The 24,731-nt window shown below is 56.8% G+C and overlaps 1 protein-coding gene across 2 annotated transcripts in view; it reads left to right on the top strand.

Moving 5' to 3' along the window:
* Positions 1–1,022: 1,022 nt before the first annotated feature.
* Positions 1,023–24,731, top strand: part of TSPOAP1 (TSPO associated protein 1) — a 79,933-nt gene continuing 56,224 nt past the window's right edge. Inside the window, exons 1-3 of one of the 2 annotated variants that reach the window (XM_054166237.1) lie at positions 1,023–1,487; positions 20,025–20,132; positions 22,150–22,278. In XM_054166237.1, the coding sequence (XP_054022212.1) occupies positions 1,146–1,487; positions 20,025–20,132; positions 22,150–22,278 (579 nt within the window). In that variant the 5' untranslated portion in view covers positions 1,023–1,145. The remainder of the gene's footprint in view (positions 1,488–20,024; positions 20,133–22,149; positions 22,279–24,731) is intronic. The other variant, XM_054166238.1, reaches the window with a different exon arrangement.

Below are 24,731 nucleotides of genomic sequence, written 5' to 3'. Positions count from 1 at the left end.
ACTATTGCAGGTCAGGTTGTTTGGGGCTCTGAGCAATCTGCTCTAGCTGCAGATGTCTCTGCTGGCCGTGGGGAGGTTGGACTTGGCCGTTAAAGGTCCTTTCCAACCCAAACTCTTCTGCGAGCCTTTATCAGCTCTCCACCACCACCTCCCTCCAGGATTTCACCACCCTCTGCCTCTTGCCCACCACAGCCTCTGCCCTGGTCCATGCTGCAGGCAGGGCCCAGACCGTGTTTTGGGCAGGGACTTGCTTCTGCAGGTCACATTTCAGGGGGGTGTTAAGGTTTTGCTGGCACAGATGGAAGCTGTTCAAGCACACCCCCCCAGAGCAGGGCTGAGCATCCCTGGAGCAGGACCGAGCTGGCCCTTCTCATGCCCAGGGGTCACCAGAGCAGGAGGCTGAGGCATAGGGACACACACAAACGTGCTGCCATGCCCAGGGCCAGATGCTTTTGCCCTGCTCAGGGCTGTCCTCAAAAGCCCCCATCCTGGCGGGCCGCGGGGCTCTAAGGGACTCCGACCCCGGTGTGGGGAGGGGTGATGCGATGAGGGGGGCTGTGGAGGGGGGCAGCCATCCTCTCCCCCCACCCCATCCCCTCAGTGCCGCATCACCCCCGCCGCCTCATCAATAGGCAGCAACCCCCATTCCCGCAGCGTTGCCGTGGAAACCGGCGGAGCCGCCGCTATTGGCGGCCGGGGGCGCGGCGCGGCCCCCCCCCGGGGTGCAACGGACCCGGCTTAATATTGATGAGTCGGCGGCGTCTGCGCCGGGGGCTGCCCGAAGCCACGGTGAGGGGCTGGCAGCTCCCCCGGCCCCTCCGCTACGTCATCCCCGGCAGGGCGGGCGGCGGGCATGGGGCCGGGGGCGGCGGAGGGCTGAGGGCAGCGGGCAGCGGGCAGCAGCCTTTGTACGGTGTGGAGAAGCCGGAGGGGCGGGCGGGGGGGTGGCGGATCCAGGCGGGGATGGAGCCTCCCCCGGCGCACGGATGCTGCTGCTGCCGCCGCCTCCGTTCCCACCGGCAGGGAACGGGGCCCGGGCTGCTCCCGCCGCCGCGCCTCTGATGCCTTCAGGTTTTCCGTGCCGGCTCCCGGAGCCACGGGGAGCTCTCGCTGGCAGCGGCTGAGCCCAGCGCCGTGCCCCAACCATGCAGGAACCGGAGCCGGAGCGGGGGGTGCCCAGTGCGGCCCCAGCGCAGCCGGGAACTGGGCAAAGCGGTGCCCCGGCAGCGGGCGATGCCACCCCCGCGGCCTCCGCCTGTCCGCAGCCGGACACTCCGAAAGGCGTCGGGGGTGAAGGGGACGGAGCGACCTGCCAGCCGACCCCGGGGCCGGAGGGGACCGGAGTGCCCCAGCCCCAGGAAGAGTCCCCGGGGACCCCGCGCTGCCCGCCGGCAGACCAGCAGCGGGTTCGCTCCGCTCCGGAGCTCGTTAGGCCGCTGCGAGCGATGGAAGGGCTCGGACGGGACCGGCAGGACCGACCCCCCCAGGTAAGGCAGCTGCCGGGGGCGTTTGCTGGCGGGTGCGGAGCGGCGGTGAGCGTTTTGTGAGCGGGGAGAGGCGTCGGGACACCGGGGGGATGTCACCTTGGTGCGAGACGGGCACGGGAAATCATTGCGCCTGGCTGTGGCTCAGCCGCCCACAGGAAACCTCCCCCGTGGGGCTGGGATCTGCCAGAGCCGCTGCCGCGCACCGGGATGCGGGAGAAGGAGCCTTCGGAGCCCTTCTGCAGGGATTTCCAGCTGCCCCAGCCCGAGCTGGTGCTGGAGCTGGTGTGGGGTCTCACCAGAGCCAGCACTGGGCAGAGCCCACCCGGTGCAGACCCAACCCCTGCACCAGCAAAGACTGAACCATCTCTGCGTCTTCTCCTCGCTCTGGCAGCATCGATGGCTCTGCAGAGACGTGATTCAACACCATCCCCTTCCAGAGCATCCCCTCTCTGCTCAGGGTAGCCCAGGAGGACCTGGGGTACCTGTGCTGCAGGGGAACCTGGCCCTGCAGACAGCACTGGGGCACCTTGAGGCAGTGCAATGCCCAGCCCCTTGCAGCACTTCTCTAAAACCAGCCCCAAAAGGCTCCCTAGGTCTGACCTCCTCGATCCAGCCCTCTAAAGTTCATCAGCTCATCCTGCTTGGGACAGCTTCCCCTCCTTCCCCATGGGTAAAATCAGCCATCGACCTGGGATCCCCTGGGGTAGCTTTGTGGTGCTTTTAGGCTAGGGGAGAAATCAGCTCTTGGCCTGTTCTTCTCGAGCATGGAAATGAAGAGCTGAGCAGAGCTGAGCAAGATTTGGGAGGAGGCTTTTGAGCTAAGCCTGTGCTGTGCTTCTGAGCCTGGCTGGTGAGCAGGCTGGAGCAGCCTGCAGGAGAAATGACACCGATAGAAACCCACCAAAGGAGAAAATGGTTTCTCAGGAGTCTTTTTGAAGGGCTGTTTGTTCCTTGTGATGCTTTGGGGAAAGCCACCTTGAAGCACACAGTCCTTGCTCTGCCTCTGACCACAGCTCCTGGCCGTTCTAGAAGCAGCCCAGCCGAAAAACAGGGCAGCACACTGGGAGGCATTGCTGTTCCCACCTCCTTTCTCCAGCCATCCTGAGAGTCACATCGGTTGTGCCAAACCTGCTGTCTCTCTCTCCTTTGGGAGGGCTGTCAGGGGGATGGCCCTGAGTCTTGCTGGGAGAGGCTGGGAACGGCAGGGGGGCAGGTGGCTGCTTCCAAGGGGGGTTGTGGGTGCTCCAGCAACGTCCTGTGAGGTGGGGGCTGTGCACCCAGCTCTAGTGATCCCTTGCAGTGGGTCCCCCATGCACCAGCTCTGCACATGGGTTGTGGTGGAAGGGGTGAGGACTGTGGTGGTGACTGCTGAGCACCTGCTAGCCAGTTTCCCTTCATTCTTGAGTGCTGAACTTCGAGTGTTTCCCTGTGATCCCTGAGGCTTCTGGCTTGGTGGGTGGTTAATAGCCCCCTTCCCACTCCCATGGGGCTGTGGCAGCACCATGGAGCATCACCAGTGCACCAAGGCAGTGCCATGGTGGTGCTTGAAGGTGCTGGCAGTGCTGTGATGAGCAGAGCAATGGCACTGTGGCACCTGGTGGTACTCTGCTGTATTGTACTGGTGGTACCATGGTGGCACCGTCCTTAACATTGATGTGGATCCCCAGGAAAGCTAGCTTGTCCTTCCCTGGGAAAACAATGTCCATCACTTCCACTCTCCAAGTGGCTCTGGTGATGTGAAAGGCTTCCAGCTCCAACCCAGGAGGGAAGACAGTGCTGCTGTCCCTGGCAGAGCAAGTGCTGGTGCTGCTGGGCTGTGGAAGCCACTTCCCAGGGAGCAAGGTGCTGTGTTACAGCTGGCAGACGAGGGGGCACATAGACAGGCCCCCTCCAAAAGCATGGCCGGGACAAGCACTGGACGCCGTGTGTCCTGCTGCTGCAGCTGGGCTTCCTTTGGGACATCTGTCCTTGGGATGTCAGTGCTACACTATGCAAAGAGGACAGCTGCCTCCAGGGAGTGATCTCCTAGTGTGGGGAAGAGCCTCCTGAGGGCTCACCACTGACAGGGTTGATTAAAGATGTTGATTTTACGCCGAAGCTCTTGCTGTGTGTCTCAGCCCCCACCACTACTGCTCTGCCATCCCCTCAGGGACCATCTATGGTAAGATTATCTGTAGGGCAAGTTGATCTCAGCTTTCTTGCTCAGGTCCCTCCTGCTTGCTGAGAGTGGAAAGCTGTTGCCCTTCTCCCATGTGGGAGCTGGCAAGGACTCTCTGGAGGTAGGGAGGTGAGTTGGAGGGACACATCTGGAGCCTCCCATCCAGCCCCTGCCCCGAGCAGAGCTGTCTCCCAGTTGGAAGAAGTTGCTCAGGGTCTGACCAGGCAAGTGTTGAGGTGTTCAAGAGACCTGTGGCCATGGCACTTGGGGACATGGTTTAATGGCCATGGTGGTCTTAAGTTGAAGGTTGGACTCGATGATCTTGGAGGCCTTTTCCAACCCAACCCATTCTAGGATGCTGTCTCCAAGGGCTGGGATGCCACTACTCCTATAACCCTGCCTGAGGCTACAACACTCTCATGGAGAAGAACATTCTCCATAGGCCTGGTGAGAGTTTCCTTGCTGTGAGTCATGCCCATGTCTCCCCATCCCCTAGCTGTGTGCCTCTGAACCCTGCAATGCACTGCAGGTCTTTCCCAGCTCCTCTGCAGTCTGTCCCACCATGATACCACTGAAGAATTCTGTCATCTAGGGGAGGGGGGGGTGCTGTCCCAAGTGGTCCTGTGCCTTTGAAACCACTCTGCTCATGCTTTCCAAAATGTCTGTGAGGGCACAGGAGGTAAGAAATGGACACTGGGGGAGGTGGTGGAAGCCTCATCCCTGGAGGTGTTGAAGGCCAGGCTGAGCAACCTGCTGTAGTGTGAGGTGTCCCTGGCCATGGCAAGGGGGTTGGAGCTGGCTGAGCCTTGAGGTCCCTTCCAACCCTGCCAGTTCTATGATTCTATGATTTTTCCTGCTGAGGCTCTCCAGGCTCTGCAGAGGTAGGATCCCAGTCAGAATACTGAGCAGCAGGAGAAGGAGCAAAATGCTGTCTGTGTAGGCAGAAGGGGGTTAAAGTGGCACAGATACAGTCTGGCTGGAAATTGGAAAGTTCCCATGATGCTGTCAGATGGATTTTAGAGCACTTCCCACAAGAGCTCAGCTGTCTGCATTTCTAATGGGATGCTGCTCCAGTGGGATCTGCTTTGGTCCTGGAAACTTGGGATGGTTTGCAAGAGGGTTGCTGAAGTGAAGGCTCTCTCCTGATGCCCTAAATTGGTGGAGGTGAGAGGGGCAAAGTCGTTCAGTTTTGGCATGCTCCCTGTGCCCTTCCCTTCCAGGGTTACTCACCCCTCCAAGCCTTCCCCACTGCACTCAGTGCCTGACCATGTCCTGGTCTGGCATCCTATGAGCCACACAAGCAAGGAGCACAGCCAGGGTGCTCAGGGTTGGCCAGTGTGGCTACTGCTCAGTCTCAAGAGGTTGCTTTGCATCTGAGTTTCTTTAAAGCCAAGTCTCAGTACCGTGTTCCAGTACACAAAGGGTGGCTACCAGGAGGATGGAGGCTCCCTTTTTACAAGGAGTCCCATGGAAAAGAAAAGGGGCAATGGGTGCAGGTTACTGCTGGGCTCCAGAAGAAAAGTTTTCCCCATGAGAACAGCTGGACACTGGAATCACCTCCCAAGGGGAGCAGTGGATTGCCCTGTCTTGGACAGTGTTAAGACCCAGCTTGACAGGGTGCTGGGCCAGCTCATTTCAACTACACTACTACCAGGAAAGGTTGGACCAGATGATCCTTGGGGTCCCTTCCATCCTGGCATTCTTGCTTCCCTTGAGGTCAGATGGAGCTGAGACTCACAGAATCAGAGAATTGTTAGGGTTGGAAGGGACCTCAAGGCTCAGCCAGCTCCAACCTGCCTGCCATGGTCAGGGACACCTCACACTGCAGCAGGTTGCTCACAGCCACCTCCAGCCTGGCTGCAAACACCTCCAGGCAGGAGGCTTCCACCACCTCCCTGGGCAGCCTGTGCCAGGCTCTCACCACCCTCCCGGGGAAGAATAAATCAATAAATCCATAAAGCCCAATTGAAAAATGCTTAAACCAAGGAACACTCCAACTAGTAGGGACTTAAATACCCCCAGGAGGAGCCTGTTGCTCCCTGTGGGGCTTACCAGCACAAAGCAGAGGCACAGGAAGGGTTGTGAGACGCTGGTGGAGATGCTCCAGGCCAGGGGCGCAGGCCAAGCTGTGGTGACAATAAGCTCAGTGCCTGTGGCAGGAATTTGTGGCCTTTCCAGAGCTTCCATTTTCCATTGGCAAAGGTGGAAAACCCATTCCTCTAATGGCTGAGGGCACACAGAGCTCTACCCTTGACTAGAAGGGGTAGGTCAGCAGAATAAGAGACGGCCCTGGGGTGAGAAGTTCTTCCTGGCACAGCGAGGCTCAGTTCTTGCTGTTCCAGACACCACTTCCCGCAATGCCCACTTAGGAAAGGACCAATCTCCATCTCACTCAACATGGGAGTCAATTAATCTGTCCTGCCTTGGCAGTGCTCAGCCTCATGCAGATGACACAGCGCTGTCCCCTGCAAGCCTGCGGCCCGCCCGGGCGAGCTGCCCGCCGTGGGGAGCCAGCAGCACTCCGGCTGCAGGAGGGAATGGAAGAGAATCACAGAAGTGTGGAGGCTGGAAAAGACCTCTGAGGCCATCAAGTCCAGCCTATGACCTAACACCACCACGTCAGCTAAACCATGTAGCACAGTATCACCAAGGTTGGAAGAGACCTCCAAGATCAGCAAGCCCAACCTGGCACCACAGACCTCATGACTAAACCATGGCACCAAGTGCCATGTCCAATCCCCTCTTGAACACCTCCAGGGATGGGGACTCCACCACCTCCTGAGCAGCACATTCTAATGGCCAATCTCTCTCAGGGAAGAACTTTCTCCTCACCTCCAGCCTAAACTTCCCCTGGCACAGCTTGAGACTGTGTCCTCTTGTTCTGGTGCTGCTTGCCTGGGAGCAGAGACCAACCCCCAGCTACAACCTCCCTTCAGGGAGCTGGAGAGAGCAAGAAGGTCTCCCCTGAGCCTCCTCTTCTGCAGGCTAAGCAACCCCAGCTCCCTCAGCCTCTCCTCACAGGGCTGTGCTCCAGACCCCTCCCCAGCTTTGTTGCCCTTCTCTGGACACCTTCAAGTCTCTCAATGTCCTTCTTAAACTGAGGGCTCCAGAACATGTCCCTGCCCATGGCAGGGGGGTTGGAACTGGATGATCCTTGAGGTCCTTTCCAACCCTGACAGTTCTGTGATTCTCTAAGTGCCACATCCAATCTTCTCTTACAGCCCTCCAGTGATGGTGACTCCACCACCTCCCTGGGCAGTCCATCCCAGTGCCTCACCAGCCTTTCTGTGAGGCAGTGCTTCCTAACACCCAACCTAAACTTCCCCTGGCACAGCTTCGTGCCATGCCCTCTTGTCCTGTCACAAGAAGAGAAGAGGAGGCTCAGGGGAGACCTTCTTGCTCTCTACAGATACCTGAGGGGAGGTTGTAGCCAGGTGGGGGTTGGTCTCTTCTCCCAGGCAAGCAGCTCCAGAACAAGAGGACACAGTCTCAAGCTGCACCAAGGGAAGCTTAGGCTGGAGGTGAGGAGAAAGTTCTTCCCAGAAAGAGAGATTGGCCATTGGGATGTGCTGCCCAGGGAGGTGGTGGAGTTCCTATCCCTGGAGGTGTTCAATAAAAGCTTGGATGTGGCACTTGGAGCCATGGTTCAGTTGTCAGGAAGTGTTAGGTATTAGGTAATAAGTTGGACTTGATGACCTCTGAGGTCTTTTCCAGCCTTGTTGATTCTGTGATTCTATGACAAGTTGCCTGGGAGGAGATCCTGACCCCCACCTGACTACAACTTCCTTTTGGGTAGTTGTAGAGAGTGCTAAGGTCCCCTCTAAGTCTCCTCTTTTCCAGGCTGAACAGCCCAGGCTCTCTCAGCCCAGCAAAGCCCAGCCTGTGGCAAGGGGAAGGTCATTTCATTTACCTGTCTTTCATAATCTCTTCACAAAGAAATGGCCAAATGGCTTGGCCAGGGCCCTTGTGTGGGACATGGAGGACGAGGGACAGCAGCCACTGCCATCTCACTGTGTTCTTGGCTCCTATGGACTGCTGGTGACAGCGTGGTGTTGGGGGACAGGGCTGTCACACCACCTGGGTGCTGGCCATCACTGCAGCAAGCTCTCAGCACTCAGCAGCTTTCTCCTTTCACTCTCTGTAGATTTTTGGTGAGGGGATCCACCAATGTCTGTGCTGCCTTGGTTTGGGTGTCCCGTGGCTGTAGTCCTCCTTCCTGCTGGAATAACAGGAAGAGAAATGGCATGGCAGTGCTGGCAGCCTCCTTGCCCTCCTCCTGCTGTCAGCTCAGGCTTGCTGCATCCCAACCATCTGCTCAGCACTTCTGGGAAAGTACCCTTTTGGGGCAGCATTTCACAGGTCTTGTGCTGCTCTTGGTGTTCACATTTCCACATTGTCCACTGAGCAGCACCCGTGCTGAGGTGCACCTCTCCTAGTGGTGCAAGGGGATGATGTTTTCCCTTCATGTCTTAGTGAGTGGTGCAAGGGGATGATGTTTTCCCTCCATCCCCTAGTGAGTGGTGCAAGGGGATGATGTTTTCCCTCCATCCCCTAGTGAGTGGTGCAAGGGGATGATGTTTTCCCTTCATGTCTTAGTGAGTGGTGCAAGGGGATGATGTTTTCCCTCCATGCCCTAGTGAGTGGTGCAAGGGGATGATGTTTTCCCTCCATCCCCTAGTGAGTGGTGCAAGGGGATGATGTTTTCCCTCCATCCCCTAGTGAGTGGTGCAAGGGGATGATGTTTTCCCTTCATGTCTTAGTGAGTGGTGCAAGGGGATGATGTTTTCCTTCCATCTCTTAGTGAGTGGTGCAAGGGGTGATGTTTTCCCTCCATCCCCTAGTGAGTGGTGCAAGGGGATGATGTTTTCCCTCCATCCCCTAGTGAGTGGTGCAGGGGGATGATGTTTCCCCTCCATCTCTTAGCTACTTAAAGACATTGGAGATTTGGGGCTTCTCATTCCAGGACAAAACCCTACCACTGCCCCAGCTGAGTTCTTGCTTTACTACAAGCTGCAAGGAACATCCTTCCCAATTTGCTGGAGCCTGGATGACTAGAAGAGGTCTTAAAGCAGAAAAGGTGCTCCTGGCCTCCTGGGGAAACTGCAAATAGTCTGGAAACCAGCAACAGGCTGGGGAGAATGTGGGCAGAACCTGAGCTGAGCCATAGAACATTTGGGGTTGGAAGGGACCTGTACAAGGTCACTTGGTCCAACCCCCCCTGCAGTCAGCAGGACAATGAGGCTGGGGAGAGGCCTCAAGCCTATGAGGAGAGGCTGAGGGAGCTGGGGTTGCTTAGCCTGGAGAAGAGGAGGCTCAGGGGAGACCTTCTTGCTCTCTGCAACTCCCTGAAGGGAGGTTGGAGCCAGGTGGGGGTTGGTCTTTTCTCCCAGGCAAGCAGCACCAGAAGAAGAGGACACAGTCTCAAGCTGTGCCAGGGGAGGTTCAGGCTGGATGTTAGGAAGAAGTTCTTCATAGAAAGAGAGATTGGCCCTTGGAATGTGCTGCCCAGGGAGGTGGTGGAGTCCCCATCCCTGGAGTGTTCAAGAGGGGATTGGATGTGGCACTTGGAGCCATGGTTTAGTAGTCAGGAGGTGTTGGGTGACAGGTTGGACTTGATGATCTCTGAGGTCCATTCCAACCTTATTGATTCTATGATTCTATGATCTTCAACCAGAGCAGGCTGCTCAGAGCCCCATCCAACCTGACCTGGAATGTTTCCAGAGGTGGGACATCCATCACATCTTTGGGCAACCTGGGGCAGTGTCTCAGCACCGTCAGAGGCTGGGGATGGTGTTGCCAGGCAGCCACTGTCTCTCCACTCACTTCCACCCCCGTGTGTGGGACAGGACTTTCCCTTCCCAGGTGGAGGAGCACATCTGTCTCTTCCAAGCTGAACATGGTAGGTAAAGCAATCTCTCCACTCCATAGAGCCCAGCTGGTGAGACCACAAACACCACTGCTGAGGCTCCAAGATGGGGAGGAGAGACCTGCCCTTCACTTTCTGAGCTCTGACCCTGCCAGAGCCCAGTGGCACTTCTCTATGGGTAGGGATTTGCTGAACTGCAGCTCAGGGCCTTTACCTCAGGGTAAATCCCTGAGCCAGCCCAGGGCCACTGTCTGTGGCCAGGAGCTTTGTTCCCAAGTGCATTCATCAGTAGCAAAGTCCCACACCTTCCTAGGGAGTGTTTCTTTGGATTAGAGTTTCTGTTATGAGAAAGATGTGATAGCAGAGAACAAGACTCCCTGCTCCAGCCCTCAACGTGCCAGACCTGGAAGGAGCTCAGCTTTATCATTTTCCCCCAGAGTTTTGTGTTGTTTGGGTTTTGTTGTCATGCATACAAACCAAAATTATCTGACATGTGGCAGCCTAGAAGAGCCTCCAGATGTTCCATGAGGACCTCAGGGCTGCCTGTGCCTGAGCCTGCGCTGGTGGCAGCTGCAGGCTGACCTCTGCTCAGACCCAAACCACAAAGAGCCCCAACAATTCCTCTAGCAAGCTTCCAGTGGCCTCCTCTTAGCTCACACAGCTGGCACCAGGCATGAGCACTGAGGAAGCAGAGGCTGTGAAGTCTCTCTGTGTTTGCACTGAAGATGCTAACACCTTTCCTTCCCACTTCTGTGTTTTGCTCTTTTCCCTTGTCAATACCACTGCTCGTGGAGCCTACTCTGCTGATTCAATGACCTGCTCAGCAGCACCCAGGAAAATCTGCAGTGGTGGTGGTGGGGAAGTATAGAATCATAGAATCAGTAAGGTTGGAAAAGACCTCAGAGATCATCAAGTCCAACCTGTCACCCAACATCTCCTGACTACTAAACCATGGCTCTTCCCAGTTCTTCCCAGAGAGAGAGCTTGGCCATTGGAATGTGCTGCCCAGGGAGGTGGTGGAGTCCCCATCCCTGGAGGTGTCCCAGAGGGGACTGGATGTGGCACTTGGAGTCATGGTTTAGTCAGTCAGGAGCTGTTGGGTGACAGGTTGGACTTGATGATCTCTGAGGTCTTTTCCAACCTTATTGATTCTACGATTCTGTGATCTGCACCCTGAGCAGGACACTTCTCTTGTGAGTGTCCCCAGTGGGTCCCTCCCTGGAAGGACAGCTTGCTGTGGATCTTTGTGCTGGGATCTTCCTTTGGGGGAAGGAAAAGCTTTCTCCAAACCCTCTGTCCTCCTCAGCTGCCTGCCCTGGTGCGTGTCTGGTTGTGAAAGGTGAAGGGACACATGCACTGTGTGTCAGGAGCAGTTCAGAGCTGTCTTTCCAGCATCCAGGTGGCATTTTGGTCTCACTTGCTCTCCTCCAGCATCCAGGTGGCATTTTGGTCTCACTTGTTCTCCAGCATCCAGGTGGCATTTTGGTCTCACTTGCTCTCCTCCAGCATCCAGGTGGCATTTTGGTGTCACTTGCTCTCCTCCAGCATCCAGGTGGTATTTTGGTGTCACTTGTTCTCCTCCAGCATCCAGGTGGCATTTTGGTCTCACTTGCTCTCCTCCAGCATCCAGGTGGCATTTTGGTCTCACTTGCTCTCCTCCAGCATCCAGGTGGCATTTTGGTCTCACTTGTTCTCCAGCATCCAGGTGGCATTTTGGTCTCACTTGCTCTCCTCCAGCATCCAGGTGGCATTTTGGTCTCACTTGTTCTCCTCCAGCATCCAGGTGGCATTTTGGTCTCACTTGCTCTCACCTGCTTGCAAAACCTCTTGGGTTTTGGATTAGCTGGCAGAGGTGAGCAATCATGCCACGTTGGCTGTAGCCCTGGGCCAGTACATGGAGGGTGGCTACCAAGAGGATGGAGACTCCCTTTTTACAAGGAGTCCTGAGGAATTACTCTTGGGGAGAGTCCCATTGGGATCCAGAAGGAAGTTTTTCCCCATGAGAACAGCTGGGCATTGGAATCATCTCCCAAGGGAAGCTGTGGATTCCCTCACATTGGACAGTTTTAAGACTCCTCTTGCCAGGGTGCTGGGCCAGATCATTTCATCTCTACTGTTACCTAGAAAAATTGGACCAGATGGTCCATGGGGTCCCCTCCAGCCTGGAGTTCTGTGATTCTGTGATTTGGGAGAGCCTCTGCCTTGAGAATTTAATTTCCACTCACGTCCCTCCTTGCCTCGCTTTTGCAGGAACATTCATTTCCCTCTGGTTGGGAAGGTTGGAGAAGCTGAGCTCATCAAGAGCAGCTAAGCCAGGGCAGTCAGAGCTAGGGAGCTGCCTTTTCTCCTCCTGGCCTGGCTGGGTTTGCACTGCTGGGATCAGTGCTGGTGCTTTCCTGAGAAGCTTTGAACAGCCAGAGAGGATCTGAGCTGGTGAGAGTCCAATTTGAGCTGCGTGTCTCATCTCAAACACACCGTGAGGAGCACATGAAGGGCTGGCAGCGGGCAGAGGGCGTGCAGGAGAGGAGGCCTGGGGCTGGTGTAAGAAAGAGCAGATACAGAGTGGATGGATGCTCTCCTGAATATCCTCTTAGTCTCTCACAATGGGTGGCTCCAGCAGTCCCCGTGCTGCAGGCAGTGCCTTTGACGTTAATGGCCTCGGATGGATTTTTCCTGCCGTGAATGTTTTTTACATGGAGTGACACACACACACACACATCAGAGAAATGAGGATATCACATAAATAAGGGCAAGTAGCAGGCTGGAAGAGGGATGGGCAGCAGGAGAGGAAAAAAACCCAGCTGACTCATGGAAAGAGGAGTTGGGCCCCACGGAGGGCGAGGAGCTGGCGGGGAAGTGCCAGGGAGTCAGGGGAAGAGCAGAGAGGTTGGGGTCTGAAACGGGGAACCTGCTGCTGCAGAATGAGGGAAGCAGAGCGAGTGCTGTGGGACAGGGACTGCCTGGAGAAGCAGTGGCAGGGTGAGCAGGGCTGCTGCCAGCCAGGCATGTCTCTTACATCTCCCAGAGCCCCATCCAAAACCTCCCTCTCACCTCCGCCGGGATGGTGCTCGCCGAGGCGTGAGGGATGCTGCTGGTGGCGGAGGGTGGAGGCTGCTCTGGCTCGCTGACCCAACAGGAGGTGATGCTATTTCTGGCTGGCTTTTGACATGCAAGGGAGGGCACTGCAGAAGAGCAGCTGATGGAAAATAACTTTGTTCTGGGAGGGAACATCGGCTCCCTTGGAACTGAATGGAAGAAGGGGGGGGAAAAAGATTGGCAATGACAGGTTTCATTTCCAGGAGGGGAGGATTGAGGAGTTAAGGAAACTAATTACTGAAGTCAGCTGGAATGAAGAGCTAAAGGGCTTTGACATGGTGGAAGCTTGGTGACAGTGATCTCAAATGAAGCAGAAGTGGTGGCTTTAATATATATCCAAGACAGCAGGAGAGCTGCTGCAGAAATTGGGTCTGCACAAAGTGCCTGCCAGGGCAGGGTTGGTTTGCAGAGATGGCTGCTGGGGTGCAAACCCAGCAGCTCGACCCAGTAGCTGCTGCAAACAGGCAAGGCACTGTGGGGATGTGGTGAAACAGAGTGTGTTTGGTAAAGCTTGAAATGGAGTGTGTTTTATAAAGCCTAAATCTGAGGGTGCTTTATACAAGAAAGCTGGGGAGGGACTTTTGAGGGTGTCAGGGAGGGATAGGACTGGGGGGGATGGAGCAAAACTAGAAATGGGGAGACTGAGATTGGATGTGAGGAGAAAATTCTTCCCCATGAGGGTGGTGAGACACTGGCACAGGTTGAAGGCCCAGAGTTCCACAGCCAACATGTCCACACCTGAGCATCCTGTGCAGTCATGCCCTGGGCTGCCAGGACACCTCTCCCACAGACCTACTGGGCCTGTCCAAGCTACATCTCCTGCCCAGTTTCCTCCAACCAAGCAAGCCTGGAGGGCAGCTATCAGGTAGCTCAAAGTGCTTTGCACCTTCAGCAGGGATGTTGTGAACACCCTGGGGAGCTCCCTTCTGTGCCCAAGGCCAGGAGCTTACCCAGGAGGAGGCTCTCCTCCCCTGGCCAGGGGCTGAAGCACTCTCAGCTCTTCCCACAAGAGGCTTCCTGTATCTGGAGGGATCTGCCCAGAGCCCACCCCCTGCTCTGCACCAAGCAAATAACTCTTTGACTTCAGCACCATGCCTGCAAGCCCCAAGAGAGCCAGGGTTGGCTGTCTTCCCCTGCAATGCTTCATCCTTTGTGGCCTTCCAGTATCTGAAGGGGGCTCCAAGAAAGCTGGGGAGGGACTTTTGAGGGTGTCAGGGAGGGATAGGACTGGGGGGGATGGAGCAGAACTAGAAGTGGGGAGATTGAGATTGGATGTGAGGAAGAAGTTGTTCCCCAGGAGGGTGGTGAGAGCCTGGCACAGGCTGCCCAGGGAGGTGGTGGAAGCCTCCTGCCTGGAGGTGTTTGCAGCCAGGCTGGAGGTGGCTGTGAGCAGCCTGCTGTAGTGTGAGGTGTCCCTGGCCATGGCAGAGGGGGTGGAACTGGCTGATCCCTGAGGTCCCCTCCAACCCTGGTAATTCTATGAGCTTGAAACTGAGTGTTTGATAAATCTTTAACACTGAGAGTGGTTTAGGCATCCTGAAATTGAGTGTTTTGTAAAGCTTCAAACTGAGTGTGTTTGGTAAACCTTGAAACTGAGTGTCTTTGATACATCTTGAAGCTGAGTGTGTTTGATACATCTTGAAGCTGAGTGTGTTGGCTAAATCTTGAAGCTGAATGTGTTGGCTAAATCTTGAGTGTGTTTTAAGATCAGCCACCAGACCACCTGTTTCCAAAGGCCACCTGAGACCTCCCAGCCATGAGGCCACCTGGCGAATTCCACCTCCTCCCCATCTGGCTCTGCACAGGGATTTGAAAACAAGGCTGGCCTGAGGATGTTGGCACCTTCCCCAGGGCTGGCGTGGGGGAAGCCCTCTGAGCCGTGCCGGGCCGGGCCGTGCCGGGCGGCCCCAGCCGCCGGAGCCGCATTGCGGAGCAGCCGCCGCAGGCAGCTCCTGACGTCCTCGCTGCCGTTTGATTTACTGTCCCCCCCCGAACGGCTTCCTGCAAGTTTTCCACAGGACTTTAAAGACTCCGCAGGATCCTGGGTGTTCCGCAGGGATTTTGACTACGTGACCCATTTAGCAGCCTGGCTGGGCACCCCTCCCTGCAAAAGCTGCTGCAGCTCTCTGCTGCTTTTTGAAGCTTTCAGGTGAGAGAGCAGCAGCTCTCTTGCAGCTGCCCTGCTGAGGCTGTTCTTTGTTTGCTCCTTCTCAAAGCAGCCTGGAGAAGCTGTGTTTTGGGCTCTACCTGCCAAAAGAGACAGCAGATGATGATGATGATTTCCCTGTTCTGGGAGGCTTCAAAGCTTCGTGCCTGCAGCACAGGGGAGCCCTGCTGTGCGGTGCTCTCCTCCCTCAGCATCCCAACCGCTCTTCTTCTGCCTCACCCTGGCTGTAGAAAATTTCCCCCCCCCAGCCAAAGAAGAGGTCACTTGGGTTAGGTTTTCAGTGGCCAAGGATGCTCTTGATCCAGGGGATGTGACCTGATGTTCCTTACTCTGAGGGTGGTGAGACAGAGGAACAGGCTGCCCAGAGAAGCTGTGGACACCAGGCTTAAGGCGAGGTTGGATGAGGCTTTGAGCAACCTGGGCTACAGGGACAGGTCCCTGCCCACAGCAGGGATGTTGGAACTGGATGATCCTTAAGGTCCCTCCCAAGTGAAGCCATTCTATGGTTCTGTGGTTCTATGCTTCATGGCATGCCTGGGGACCCTCCCTGCCACCTCATGGTATCAGCTCTGCCTCAGCTCCTGCCACCCCCAGCTCCCTGCAGACCTCTCTGATCCAGAGATGCCTTTGGATTCCAGCTCCTGCTGGCACTTCTGCATCTGTATCAAGAGGAGTCTCTTCAGGGAGAGTGTTTGTGCCTCTCGTCCTCAATGATTTCCTCCAGCTCCCTTCGCCGGGCACCGGCGGCGGCCCGCGGCGGCTGCAGCACGCAGCGCGAGCACCTTAAGGAGCAGCCGAGTGGTTCATAAATGAAAAGCTCTTTCATTATAGGAAATGAATGTTTAATGAGCATGGGATGACGTCTAGACAGCCCTTCAGCTCCAGCCCTTGCGTGGTCTTGGAGGAGGAGGAGGGTTCAGCTGCCTGCTGGAGCCAGCAGCGGCTCAGCGCCGAGGGGAAGGTTTGGCAAAGCCCTCGTTGGGCAGTGAGGTCCCCTCGTGGGACAGACAGGCGTCCTGGCACAGCCAGGATCTGCTGCCTCCACATCTTCTCCCTGCAGATGCCCCTTGTGCCTCTCTGGGCAGAGCCCCAAGGAGCTGTGGCCGCAGCAGGACGTGCTGGCAGCGGGGAGGCTTGGCTGGGCGCCCAGCCCCAGCCCGGAGCACGCAGCCACGCTCTCCTGCTCCGTGGCGCTTTGCCTGGGGGTCCTGCAACACCCAGGGAGCTGGGAGGGTCTCTGCATGGGCCAGAACATCCCAGCCTTTGTCAGGTCATAGGCTTGAAACCTGGGCTGAGCTGGGGCAGGATGGAGGTGAGTGCTCGTGAGGCTTTGCATCCTGCCCTGAAGAAGAGGTTGTTTGAGGGCTCCAGAAAAGGGCTTTCAAATGCAGAGAGTTGAATGTAGGCCCCCAAAAGATCCCTCTGCCACGCTGGAAGTGCCACTTTGGAAGTGCCCTTGCAGAAGCCCAGTGATGATGATAGCAGAAGCCCTGCCTGCCTGATGGGGGTGGGGGCAGGAGCGCATCAGCTCCTCTGCCACAGCTCCCCAGCTCCTACCCCCAGTGCAGAGGCTGCTGGCTGAGTTTGCTCAGCCTGGCTCAGTGCAGGCAACTGCTGACAAGAAGCTTGAGGCCTCTTGGCAGTGGCAAGGAGATGGAACTAATGCTTGTTGACTTCATCCCAGGGGCTGCCTGCTGGGCTCTGGGGATGGCAGTGGTGAAGCAGCCCAAGGCGATGCCATGCACGGCATGGGAGGTGCTGGTAGAATTCCTCCCTGCACCCACCCTGCTCTGTGTCCCCAGCAACACCTGCAGCATCCTCTGCATGGCTGCCCAGCCTGAGGAAGTGTTTTGATGTCCCTGGAGCGTGTGATGGGGGAGAAATTCTCTGGGACATCTCACTGTCCCTGTAAAGCTGCCTGAAATCGTGCCAGGGGAGGTTTGGGTTGGAGATGAGGAACAATTCCTTTGCTGCAAGAGTGGTCAGGGGTCGGCACAGGCTGCCCAGGGAGGTGGTGGAGTCTCCTTCCCTGGAGGTGGTCAAGAAACCTGTGGCCATGGCATCTGGGGACAGGGTTTAATGGCCATGGTTGATGGTTGGACTCAATGATCTGAGAGGTCTTCTCCAACCCAGACAATTGTCAGATTCTGTGATTCTGTGGATGCAGGATCTGCTGCTGGGTCTTGGGGCCTGAAGCACTGCACTGAGCAGGGTGAATGCCTCCCAGGACAGCTTCTTGGCTTCCCCAGGCTGCTGAAATTTTGGGAGGTCTTTGGTTCCTGGGTCAGTCTTGGTCAACCATAGGAGCAGCCCTGAGTTGTTAGAGGAGAGGAGAGGGCAGCCAGGTTCCTGGGGTGCTGTGGTGGATGCTGAGGTTCAACAAGACCAAGTGCAAAGTCCAGCAGCTGGGGCAGGGTAATCCTAAGGACTGATGGAGGCTGGGCAGGAACTGGCTGGAGAGCAGCCCTGAAGGAAAGGCCTTGGGGGTGCTGGGGGAGGAGAAGCTCAAGAGGAGCCAGCAGGGAGCACTTGCAGCCCAGAGAGCCAAGCAGAGCCTGGGCTGCAGCAAGAGAAGTGTGGCCAGCAGGGCCAGGGAGGGGATTCTGCCCCTCTGCTCCACTCCGCTGAGACCACAGCTGGAGCTCTGGGGCCAGTTCTGGAGCCTCTGTGCCAGGAAGGATCTGGAGGGGCTGGAAGGTGTCCAGAGAAGGGCCACAAGGCTGAGCAGAGGGCTGGAGCTGCTCTGCTGTGAGGACAGACTGAGGGAGTTGGGGTTGTGCAGGCTGGAGAGGAGAAGGCTCTGAGGAGACCTCATTGTGGCCTTCCAGGATCTGCAGGGGGCTCCAAGAAAGCTGGGGAGGGACTTCTGAGGGTGTCAGGGAGGGATAGGACTGGGGGGGGGGGGGGGGAATGAAGCAAAATTGGAAGTGGGTAGATTGAGATTGGATGTAAGAAGGAAGTTGTTCCCCAGGAGGGTGGTGAGAGCCTGGCACAGGTTGCCCAGGGAGGTGGTGGAAGCCTCCTGCCTGGAGGTGTTTGCAGCCAGGCTGGAGGTGGCTGTGAGCAACCTGCTGTAGTGTGAGGTGTCCCTGGCCATGGCAGGGGGGTTGGGACTGGCTGAATCTTGAGGTTCCTTCCAACCCTGACAATTCCATGGCTCTGTGTCCCTGGGGGCTGTGCCTCTGTGTTTAGGAAGAGAAGGGAAAAAAAAAAATAAAGGAGAAAATCTCTTTTTGCTTTCCCTTGAGCTGAAATCCAGAGAGGCTGTGGGGTAGCTGCCCAGCTTGCTGTGGGACAGGAAGGGAAGTTGGTTTAGTAGCTTTGGGACCCAAGGTCATCTCCAATCAGCAGGTGCTGGTGTTTAATGAAGAGCTGCCAAGCAGCTGAGGGAGGGAGGGTAGCCCATGGAGATAAGCTGGCCCTGCTTTGGCTAAAACTGAGGCAGCAAGACTTGAGTAACAGAAACACCCCACTCCAAAACAGATTGTGAAGGCCAGAGTGGCCAGGCAAAGACCTTTGCCTAATTAACTGCCATTTTAATATTCAAGTTAACAGCCCTTGGTATGCTAATGAGCCAAAGTACATGCTAATTGCCTATGGCTAGGTTCCTCTCCACCTAGGAGGCAGAGAGAGCTAAGGCTAAGGTATAAAACCCCCAAGAGGAACATCTCTTGGTGTGCAGGGGCACTGCTCCAGCGCTGGCACCAGAGCCAGCAGCAGACTAAGATGAAGAAGTTCAACAAGGGCAAGTGTAGAGTCTTGCACCTAGGAAAGGACAACCTCATGGACCAGTATGGGCTGGGGATTGACCTGCTGGAGAGCAGTGAAAGGGAAAAGGACCTGGGGGTCCTGGTGGAGGGGAGGTTGACCATGAGCCAGCAATGTGCTCTGGTGGCCAAGAAGGCCAAGGGCATCCTGGGGTGGATTAGAAGGGCTGTGGTTAGCAGGTCGAGAGAGGTTCTCCTTCCTCTCTACTCTGCCCTGGTGAGGCCACAGCTGGGATATTGTGTCCAGTTCTGGGGCCCTCAGTTCAGGAAGGACCTCAGGGAACTGCTTGAGAGAGTCCAGCACAGAGCCATGAAAATGATGAAGGCAGTGGAAGATCTTCCTGATGAGGAGAGCCTGAGGGAGCTGAGGGCTCTGTAGCTTGGAGAGGAGGAGCCTGAGGGTGACCTCATTGCTGTTGCTAGAGCTGTGCAGGGTGAGTGCCCAGAGGCTGGAGCCAGGCTCTGCTGGGGGATGCCCAATGCCAGCACAAGGGGCAGTGGTGGAAGCTGAGGCAGAGGAAGTGCCATGGAAACAGGAGGAAGAATTCTTTCCCTGGGAGGGTGACAGAGGCCTGGAGCAGGCTGCCCAGGGATTCTCCCTCTCTGGAGACATTCAAGACCTGCCTGGATGTGTTCCTGTGTGATCTGCTTCGGGTGACAGTGGGACTTGTTGGGAACTAGGAGGGAGTCCTGCAGGCTCCTGTAGGCTCCTGGGAGAACATCAAGGTGCACAGCTTGCTGCTGCTGTCTGGCAGCTGTGAAGACAGAGCTGGGCTACGAGCTAAGACTTTCTGGGAGGCTGCCTCAGCAGCCAGTCTGCAGGAGCTGCTCTGAGCAGGAAGCAGCAACCACAGAGCTCTATATACAGCTCCTGGCAGAGCTGCTGCTGCTGGGGATGTGACAGAATGAAGGTGCTGATTTGCAAAGACAGCCAGCATGGGGACTTCTTCTGCAGCTGAGGCTCACAATGGGAGGCCACAGCCTGGGGCTTGGCTGCTGGGCAGCTCCAGGGAAGATGGCCCAGGAAGATGGGCAACGAGCTCTCAGCACCTCTGAACGTGGTGTGGTGCTGGAGGCTACAGGGTCGCTGAGCTGTGGGGAGCAGCACATGTGGCTGAGGTGTCAGGGCTTGTGCTCTGCCCATCTGGCTCTTGAGCTGGTTTAGATGGTACCAAGGCAAAATGCAAGTGGCTGGGGACAACTGGGCATCCTTAAAGCTGTGGTGGCTGTCACCAACAGGTGATGTAGCCTGGCCCCATAGGCCTCTTGTCCTTCAGAGGACATGCAGCCCCTCGCCTCCTCCTGAAATCGGCCTCTCCATAACCCCCCTGCCCCTTTGCTGCCCTCACCCCGATGCTGCCAGGCTCCCTGCACAGCCAGGCTGGGCTGGCTGCGGGGCCAGGGCCGGCGTGTGGCTGTGTGCCTCTGCCCCTCGCCCTGGGCAGGAGAAGCCCTCCCCTGCCTCTCCCACCTTGTTTTGCAGAGCGGGGCTGACTACGGCTTCCTGCTGAGCCAGAACACGAAGCTGCTGAGCGCCCTGGAGAGCCTGCAGCACCGCTGCTCCAGCCTGGCCGAGGAGAACAGCTTGCTGGTGAGCAGAGCATCGGGTCCTGGGCTGCACCCTGACTGGGGACTGGGCTGCCACGGGATGCTCCACGGGGAAGGAGTCCCGGCCAAGGCGAGCTGCTGCTGGCTGCCAGCTTCACGGGATGCTGGCACACGGGATCAGCTGGGCAGGGCTGGGGGAAAGGGATCTGGGTGTTTTGGGTCCCGTGGGCGCTTTCACACTACACCCATCGCTGGCTTGAGCAGGATGCCTTCCTCACGGTGCAGAGCCAGGACCCTGCGCTGTCCTCTCTGCCGTCTTTGTCTGCGCGAAGCCGCAAGAGGCTTTGACAGGCACCCACTGCGGAGAGCAAGGCAGCAGAGAGCCGAGGGCAGGGGAGGGGAAGTCGCTCTTGTTTCCTCTTTAATTGGAGAAGCAGAAACATTGATTCACTTGCCTTGGGCTCTGGGTGACAGTGCAGCACTGCCCTCTGCTCTCACGGCAGCTCAGCGCCCAGCTCCTCTCCAGCTGCACACCCCACACCCAGTGCCAGCCAGGCTGACACAGCCTGGGCCACCCACTCTGCCTCACTCCTTCACCCCTGGCTCCCCAGGCCCATGGTGTGCAGCCAGGACTCTTGGGAAATAGGAAGAGATAAAGGTCCCCTCCAGCCCCCTCCCTGGAGGGGAGCAGCAGCCCCTCAGGCAGCCCTGCAGCGTGGGGATGTAGCCACCTCCAGCCACCCCCTGGCCATGTGGTGGCTCAGCACTTCAGATTTGTATCACCAGCTTCAAAGTGCATAGTTGAGATCATTTTCTTGCACAGAACACCATCAGTCCAGCATGACCTGCAGGCTGTGGGGTTAGCCCTTATCAGTCATCTGGCTGTTCCAAAGCACGCTCAGGCAAAGCTCTCTTCGACTCTTACCCTCAAAGCTCAGCCTGGGTCTTGTGGCTGAAGAGAAAGGCTGAGAGCAGCGAGCACCAGTGGTGGGATCCCAGAGGGGTAGAGAGGAGGACAGTGGGAAGGATCAACCAGCCTGACAGTTGTGCTGATGTGAAAAGACAGCACAGCACATCTGGGTGCAACCCCGAGAGAAGGAGCCGTCGGCGAGCGCCGGCTTATGGGAAGGGACAGATAACAAATCAAAGGGGATTAGGAGCCACCAGAATCAATGGGAAGAAAAAGGAGATTTGCTTTGCAAATATCACAAAGCCCTTTGCTGCTTTCTCCCCATTCCCCTCAGCTCCTGCTTGGGTGTCAGGAGAGGAAGGCCAAGAGCTAAGCGTGCGGCACAAATCCTCGGCGCTGCGTCGAGCTCTGCAGCCCTGGGGAACAAACTGGGAAGGCCTGGGAGAAGAATGCCCAAAGGAGGAGAGGCTAGGAAAGGCTGATGCTGGGTGTGTGCCGAGCCCCAGCCTGCAATGAGTGTCTTCTGGATGGAGAGGCACCACGAGGGGTAGCACAGGGTGGGGCAAGGGGCATCTCGTGGGGAGCGAAAGGTCACATGAAGAGAAACCCAGGAACACACAGGATTCATAGCATCATAGAATCACCAAGGTTGGAAGAGACCTCAAAGATCATCAAGTCAAATCTGTCATCCAACACCTCCTGACTACCAAAACACAGCACCAAGGGCCACATCCAATCCCCTCTTGAGCACCTCCAGGGACGGTGACTCCACCACCTCCCAGCGACTGGCAAAAGCCCTGCGGGTACAGAGCAGGTCAGGCAGGGCTGGGGCCCTTGGCTCCCACTAACACCCCCAACATGCACCAGGGGAGGTTTGGGCTGGAGGTGAGGAGAAAGTTCTTCCCAGAGAGAGTTGTTAGCCATTGGGATGTGCTGCCCAGGGAGGTGGTGGAGTCCCCATCCCTGGAGGTGTTCAAGAGGGGACTGGATGTGGCACTTGGTGCCATGGTTTAGTTAGTCATGAGGTGTTGGGTGAGAGGTTGGACTTGATGATCTCTGAGGTCTTCTCCAGCCTTATTGATTCTCTGATTCTATGCAGCTTTGAGCTGAGCAGGGGGCTTCACCTCAAAGCTCTCCTTCTGTTCTCTAGCGCAGGAGCTGCTTCCCCCAGACGGAGGAGAAGGTGAAGCACCTGAAGAGGAAGAACGCAGAGCTGGCTGTGATCGCCAAGCGCCTGGAGGAGAGAGCTCGCAAACTCCAGGAGGCAAACCTCAAAGTCGTGAGTGCTGGGGCTGGCTGCTGCAGGGAAGCTGAGCTAGGAGAGCACCTCCTCACCAGGGCTTCTGGCTGGCTGCTCCTCTGAGCCAGAAAGGCCTTCTCTTCCCCTTCCTTTTACACCTGCAGCAGACGATGCTTTGCACATCAGCTGCTGGGCACGAATGGACTCCGCTCCAGTGAGACCTCCCCTGCAGTGCTGGGGCACATCTGGAGTCCTCAGCACAGACAGGGGCAGGTTGGAGCAGGACCAGAGGAGGCCACAGCAATGCTGGGAGGGTTGGAAGCCCTCTGCTGTGAGGCCAGGCTGAGAGAGTTGGGGTTGTTCAGCCCAGAGAAGAGAAGGCTCCAAGGAGACCTTCTGGTGGCCCTTCAGGACTTGAAGAGGAGATCAGAAAGCTGGGGCCAGACTTTTTGAGCAGGGCCTCTCGTGACAGGACAAGGAGGGGATGGTTTGAACTCAAAGAGGGAGATTCAGACTGGGGGAGAAAGAAGATGTTTTTGACACTGAAGGTGGTGAGACCCTGTCCCAGGCTGCCCAGACTGGTGGCAGATGTCCCATCCCTGGAACCATTGCAGGTCAGGTTGTTTGGGACTGTGAACAACCTGCTGTAGTTGGGGATGTCCCTGCTGACTGCAGGGGGGTTGGCCTGGATGACCTCTAAAGGTCCCTTCCAACCCAACCCAACCCAACCCATTCTATGAGCCTAAGAATCACGAAACCCAGCCAGCACCACTTTCCTCTGCTCCTGCTTGGGCAGCTGCCTTTGAGCAAGCATTTCCTACCTGCTGTCTTGCTGTAGAGGTGCTGACCCACCTGAAGGTGTTAGCTTGAGGTTAATTAGCTCAGCTTCCCTCGGGCAAGTGGTAAAAATAATTCATCTGACTTCACCTAAAGGACACAGGAAGCATTTGCATACGAACTGGAGTGTGGTAAAGCACAACAGGAAGGGGAGAGAGGCTCTGCTCTGCCCCATCCACAGCTCTCTGCAGTGCTGTGCAAGCTGCAGGCTTTTGTTTTTGCTTTCTCCAGCCCAGCTACAGCTGGCTGCAGACCCTCTAGCATCTGACAGAGGGCAGGAGAGGTGGGAGGTGGCTGTTGGATGTGGGCTCTTGCTCTTGACCTTCCTCATTTGGGTGGAGTAAGGCAAAAGCTTTCTTCCACTGGAAGGAAACCAGGGATTGTGATGGAGAATTTGGGCCCTTGAGGGCAAAAAGAAGGAAGTGAAAGCTTTGCTGGAGAGAAGGTGTAGGGGGTTTCCCTGGGCCTGCCTGCCCTCTCTGTCCCCAGGCACTATGCCACCCATCTGTCATGGGCTTTTGGTACTTGCAGGGGAACAGTTGCTGCCAGATGGACTTGGCAGATCCTCCATTAGGAGAAATAATTTGCTATGCATCCAACTGCTAGTCAGACCCTCCAGCACCTCTGCAGATAGTGGTTTATTTGCCTCCCTGAGGTAAATGTTGGGGTGGTGACAGCTTAAGACCTGTGCAAAGTCTGGGAGAATCAACCTGCTGGGCTCCTGGGCTGGGCCAGGTCTCCCAGCAGCAGAAAGTGCTTGGATGGCTGAGGCTCATGGAGGGTGGGCTGGAGGCAGGACCAGGAGCTGCATGCCCAGAGAAGGGGCCCCGAGGAGCTGGGGATCATCTGGCAGCAGTTGCCCTGGTGCACATGTCCTGTGGGCCAGGGCTCTACAGGCTGGCACATGGGTGAGATGCTTGGAAAGACCTGGGGAAGAAAAGTTTGCATGAAGGTTGATGGCAACACGGTTCCTGATCAGGCAAGGGAGCTGTGAACTGGCCTCAGGCATGGGGATGTGTGCTGAAGGCAAGAGTCCCAGGGACACTGTGGCCAGGCAGCCTCAGCTCCTGCCTGAGGTCACTGCCCAGAGCCAGCTGCCTGTCTCTGCCCTGCTCCCCCTGAAGCATGTTGCCATCCCCACCCTTGCTCTTGCCTCCCTCCTTCTCAGGGAGCATGTGAAGCTCAGCTGCTTCTAGTGAACACCTCCCAGTCCTTCTCTGGCTGTCCTGGCCCTCCCTGGGCTTTCTTTTGCCTCCCCCTTTGCCTGTAGCTTCCACTCACCAGTGTGAAGCCCTTTCCTGCTGCCTAATGAAACCCACAGAAGCTCCTGGCTTGGCCACCCCCATCCTTGCTCCCATGCTCACCTTTTCTGCCACCCTCTCCTCCTCCTTCCTACTACCTTCTCCTGTCCTTCCCTCTTCATGCTGTTTTTCTTCCCTCCCTCCACCCTGCAGTGCTGACAAACCCCAGTGGCCTCATCTGCTCAGCACCTTCTCCTGAAGCCCTCCTCCATCCAGCCCTTCCTCTTTCCTCCCACTTTTCCATAGGTCTGTCCTGCTCTTCCCTCTGCTCGTCTGCTCCCTTGAGGCTTGGTTTCTTGACAGTGCTCCCTGCCTGATGGCTGCTGGGGTGATGGGATGGTGGTTAACAAACAC

The sequence above is a fragment of the Dryobates pubescens genome, chromosome 13 (assembly GCF_014839835.1).
Source record: "Dryobates pubescens isolate bDryPub1 chromosome 13, bDryPub1.pri, whole genome shotgun sequence".
Lineage (NCBI taxonomy): Eukaryota > Metazoa > Chordata > Aves > Piciformes > Picidae > Dryobates > Dryobates pubescens.
Note: the sequence above shows the minus strand (reverse complement) of the source record. Positions and strands in the feature narration are given on the sequence as shown.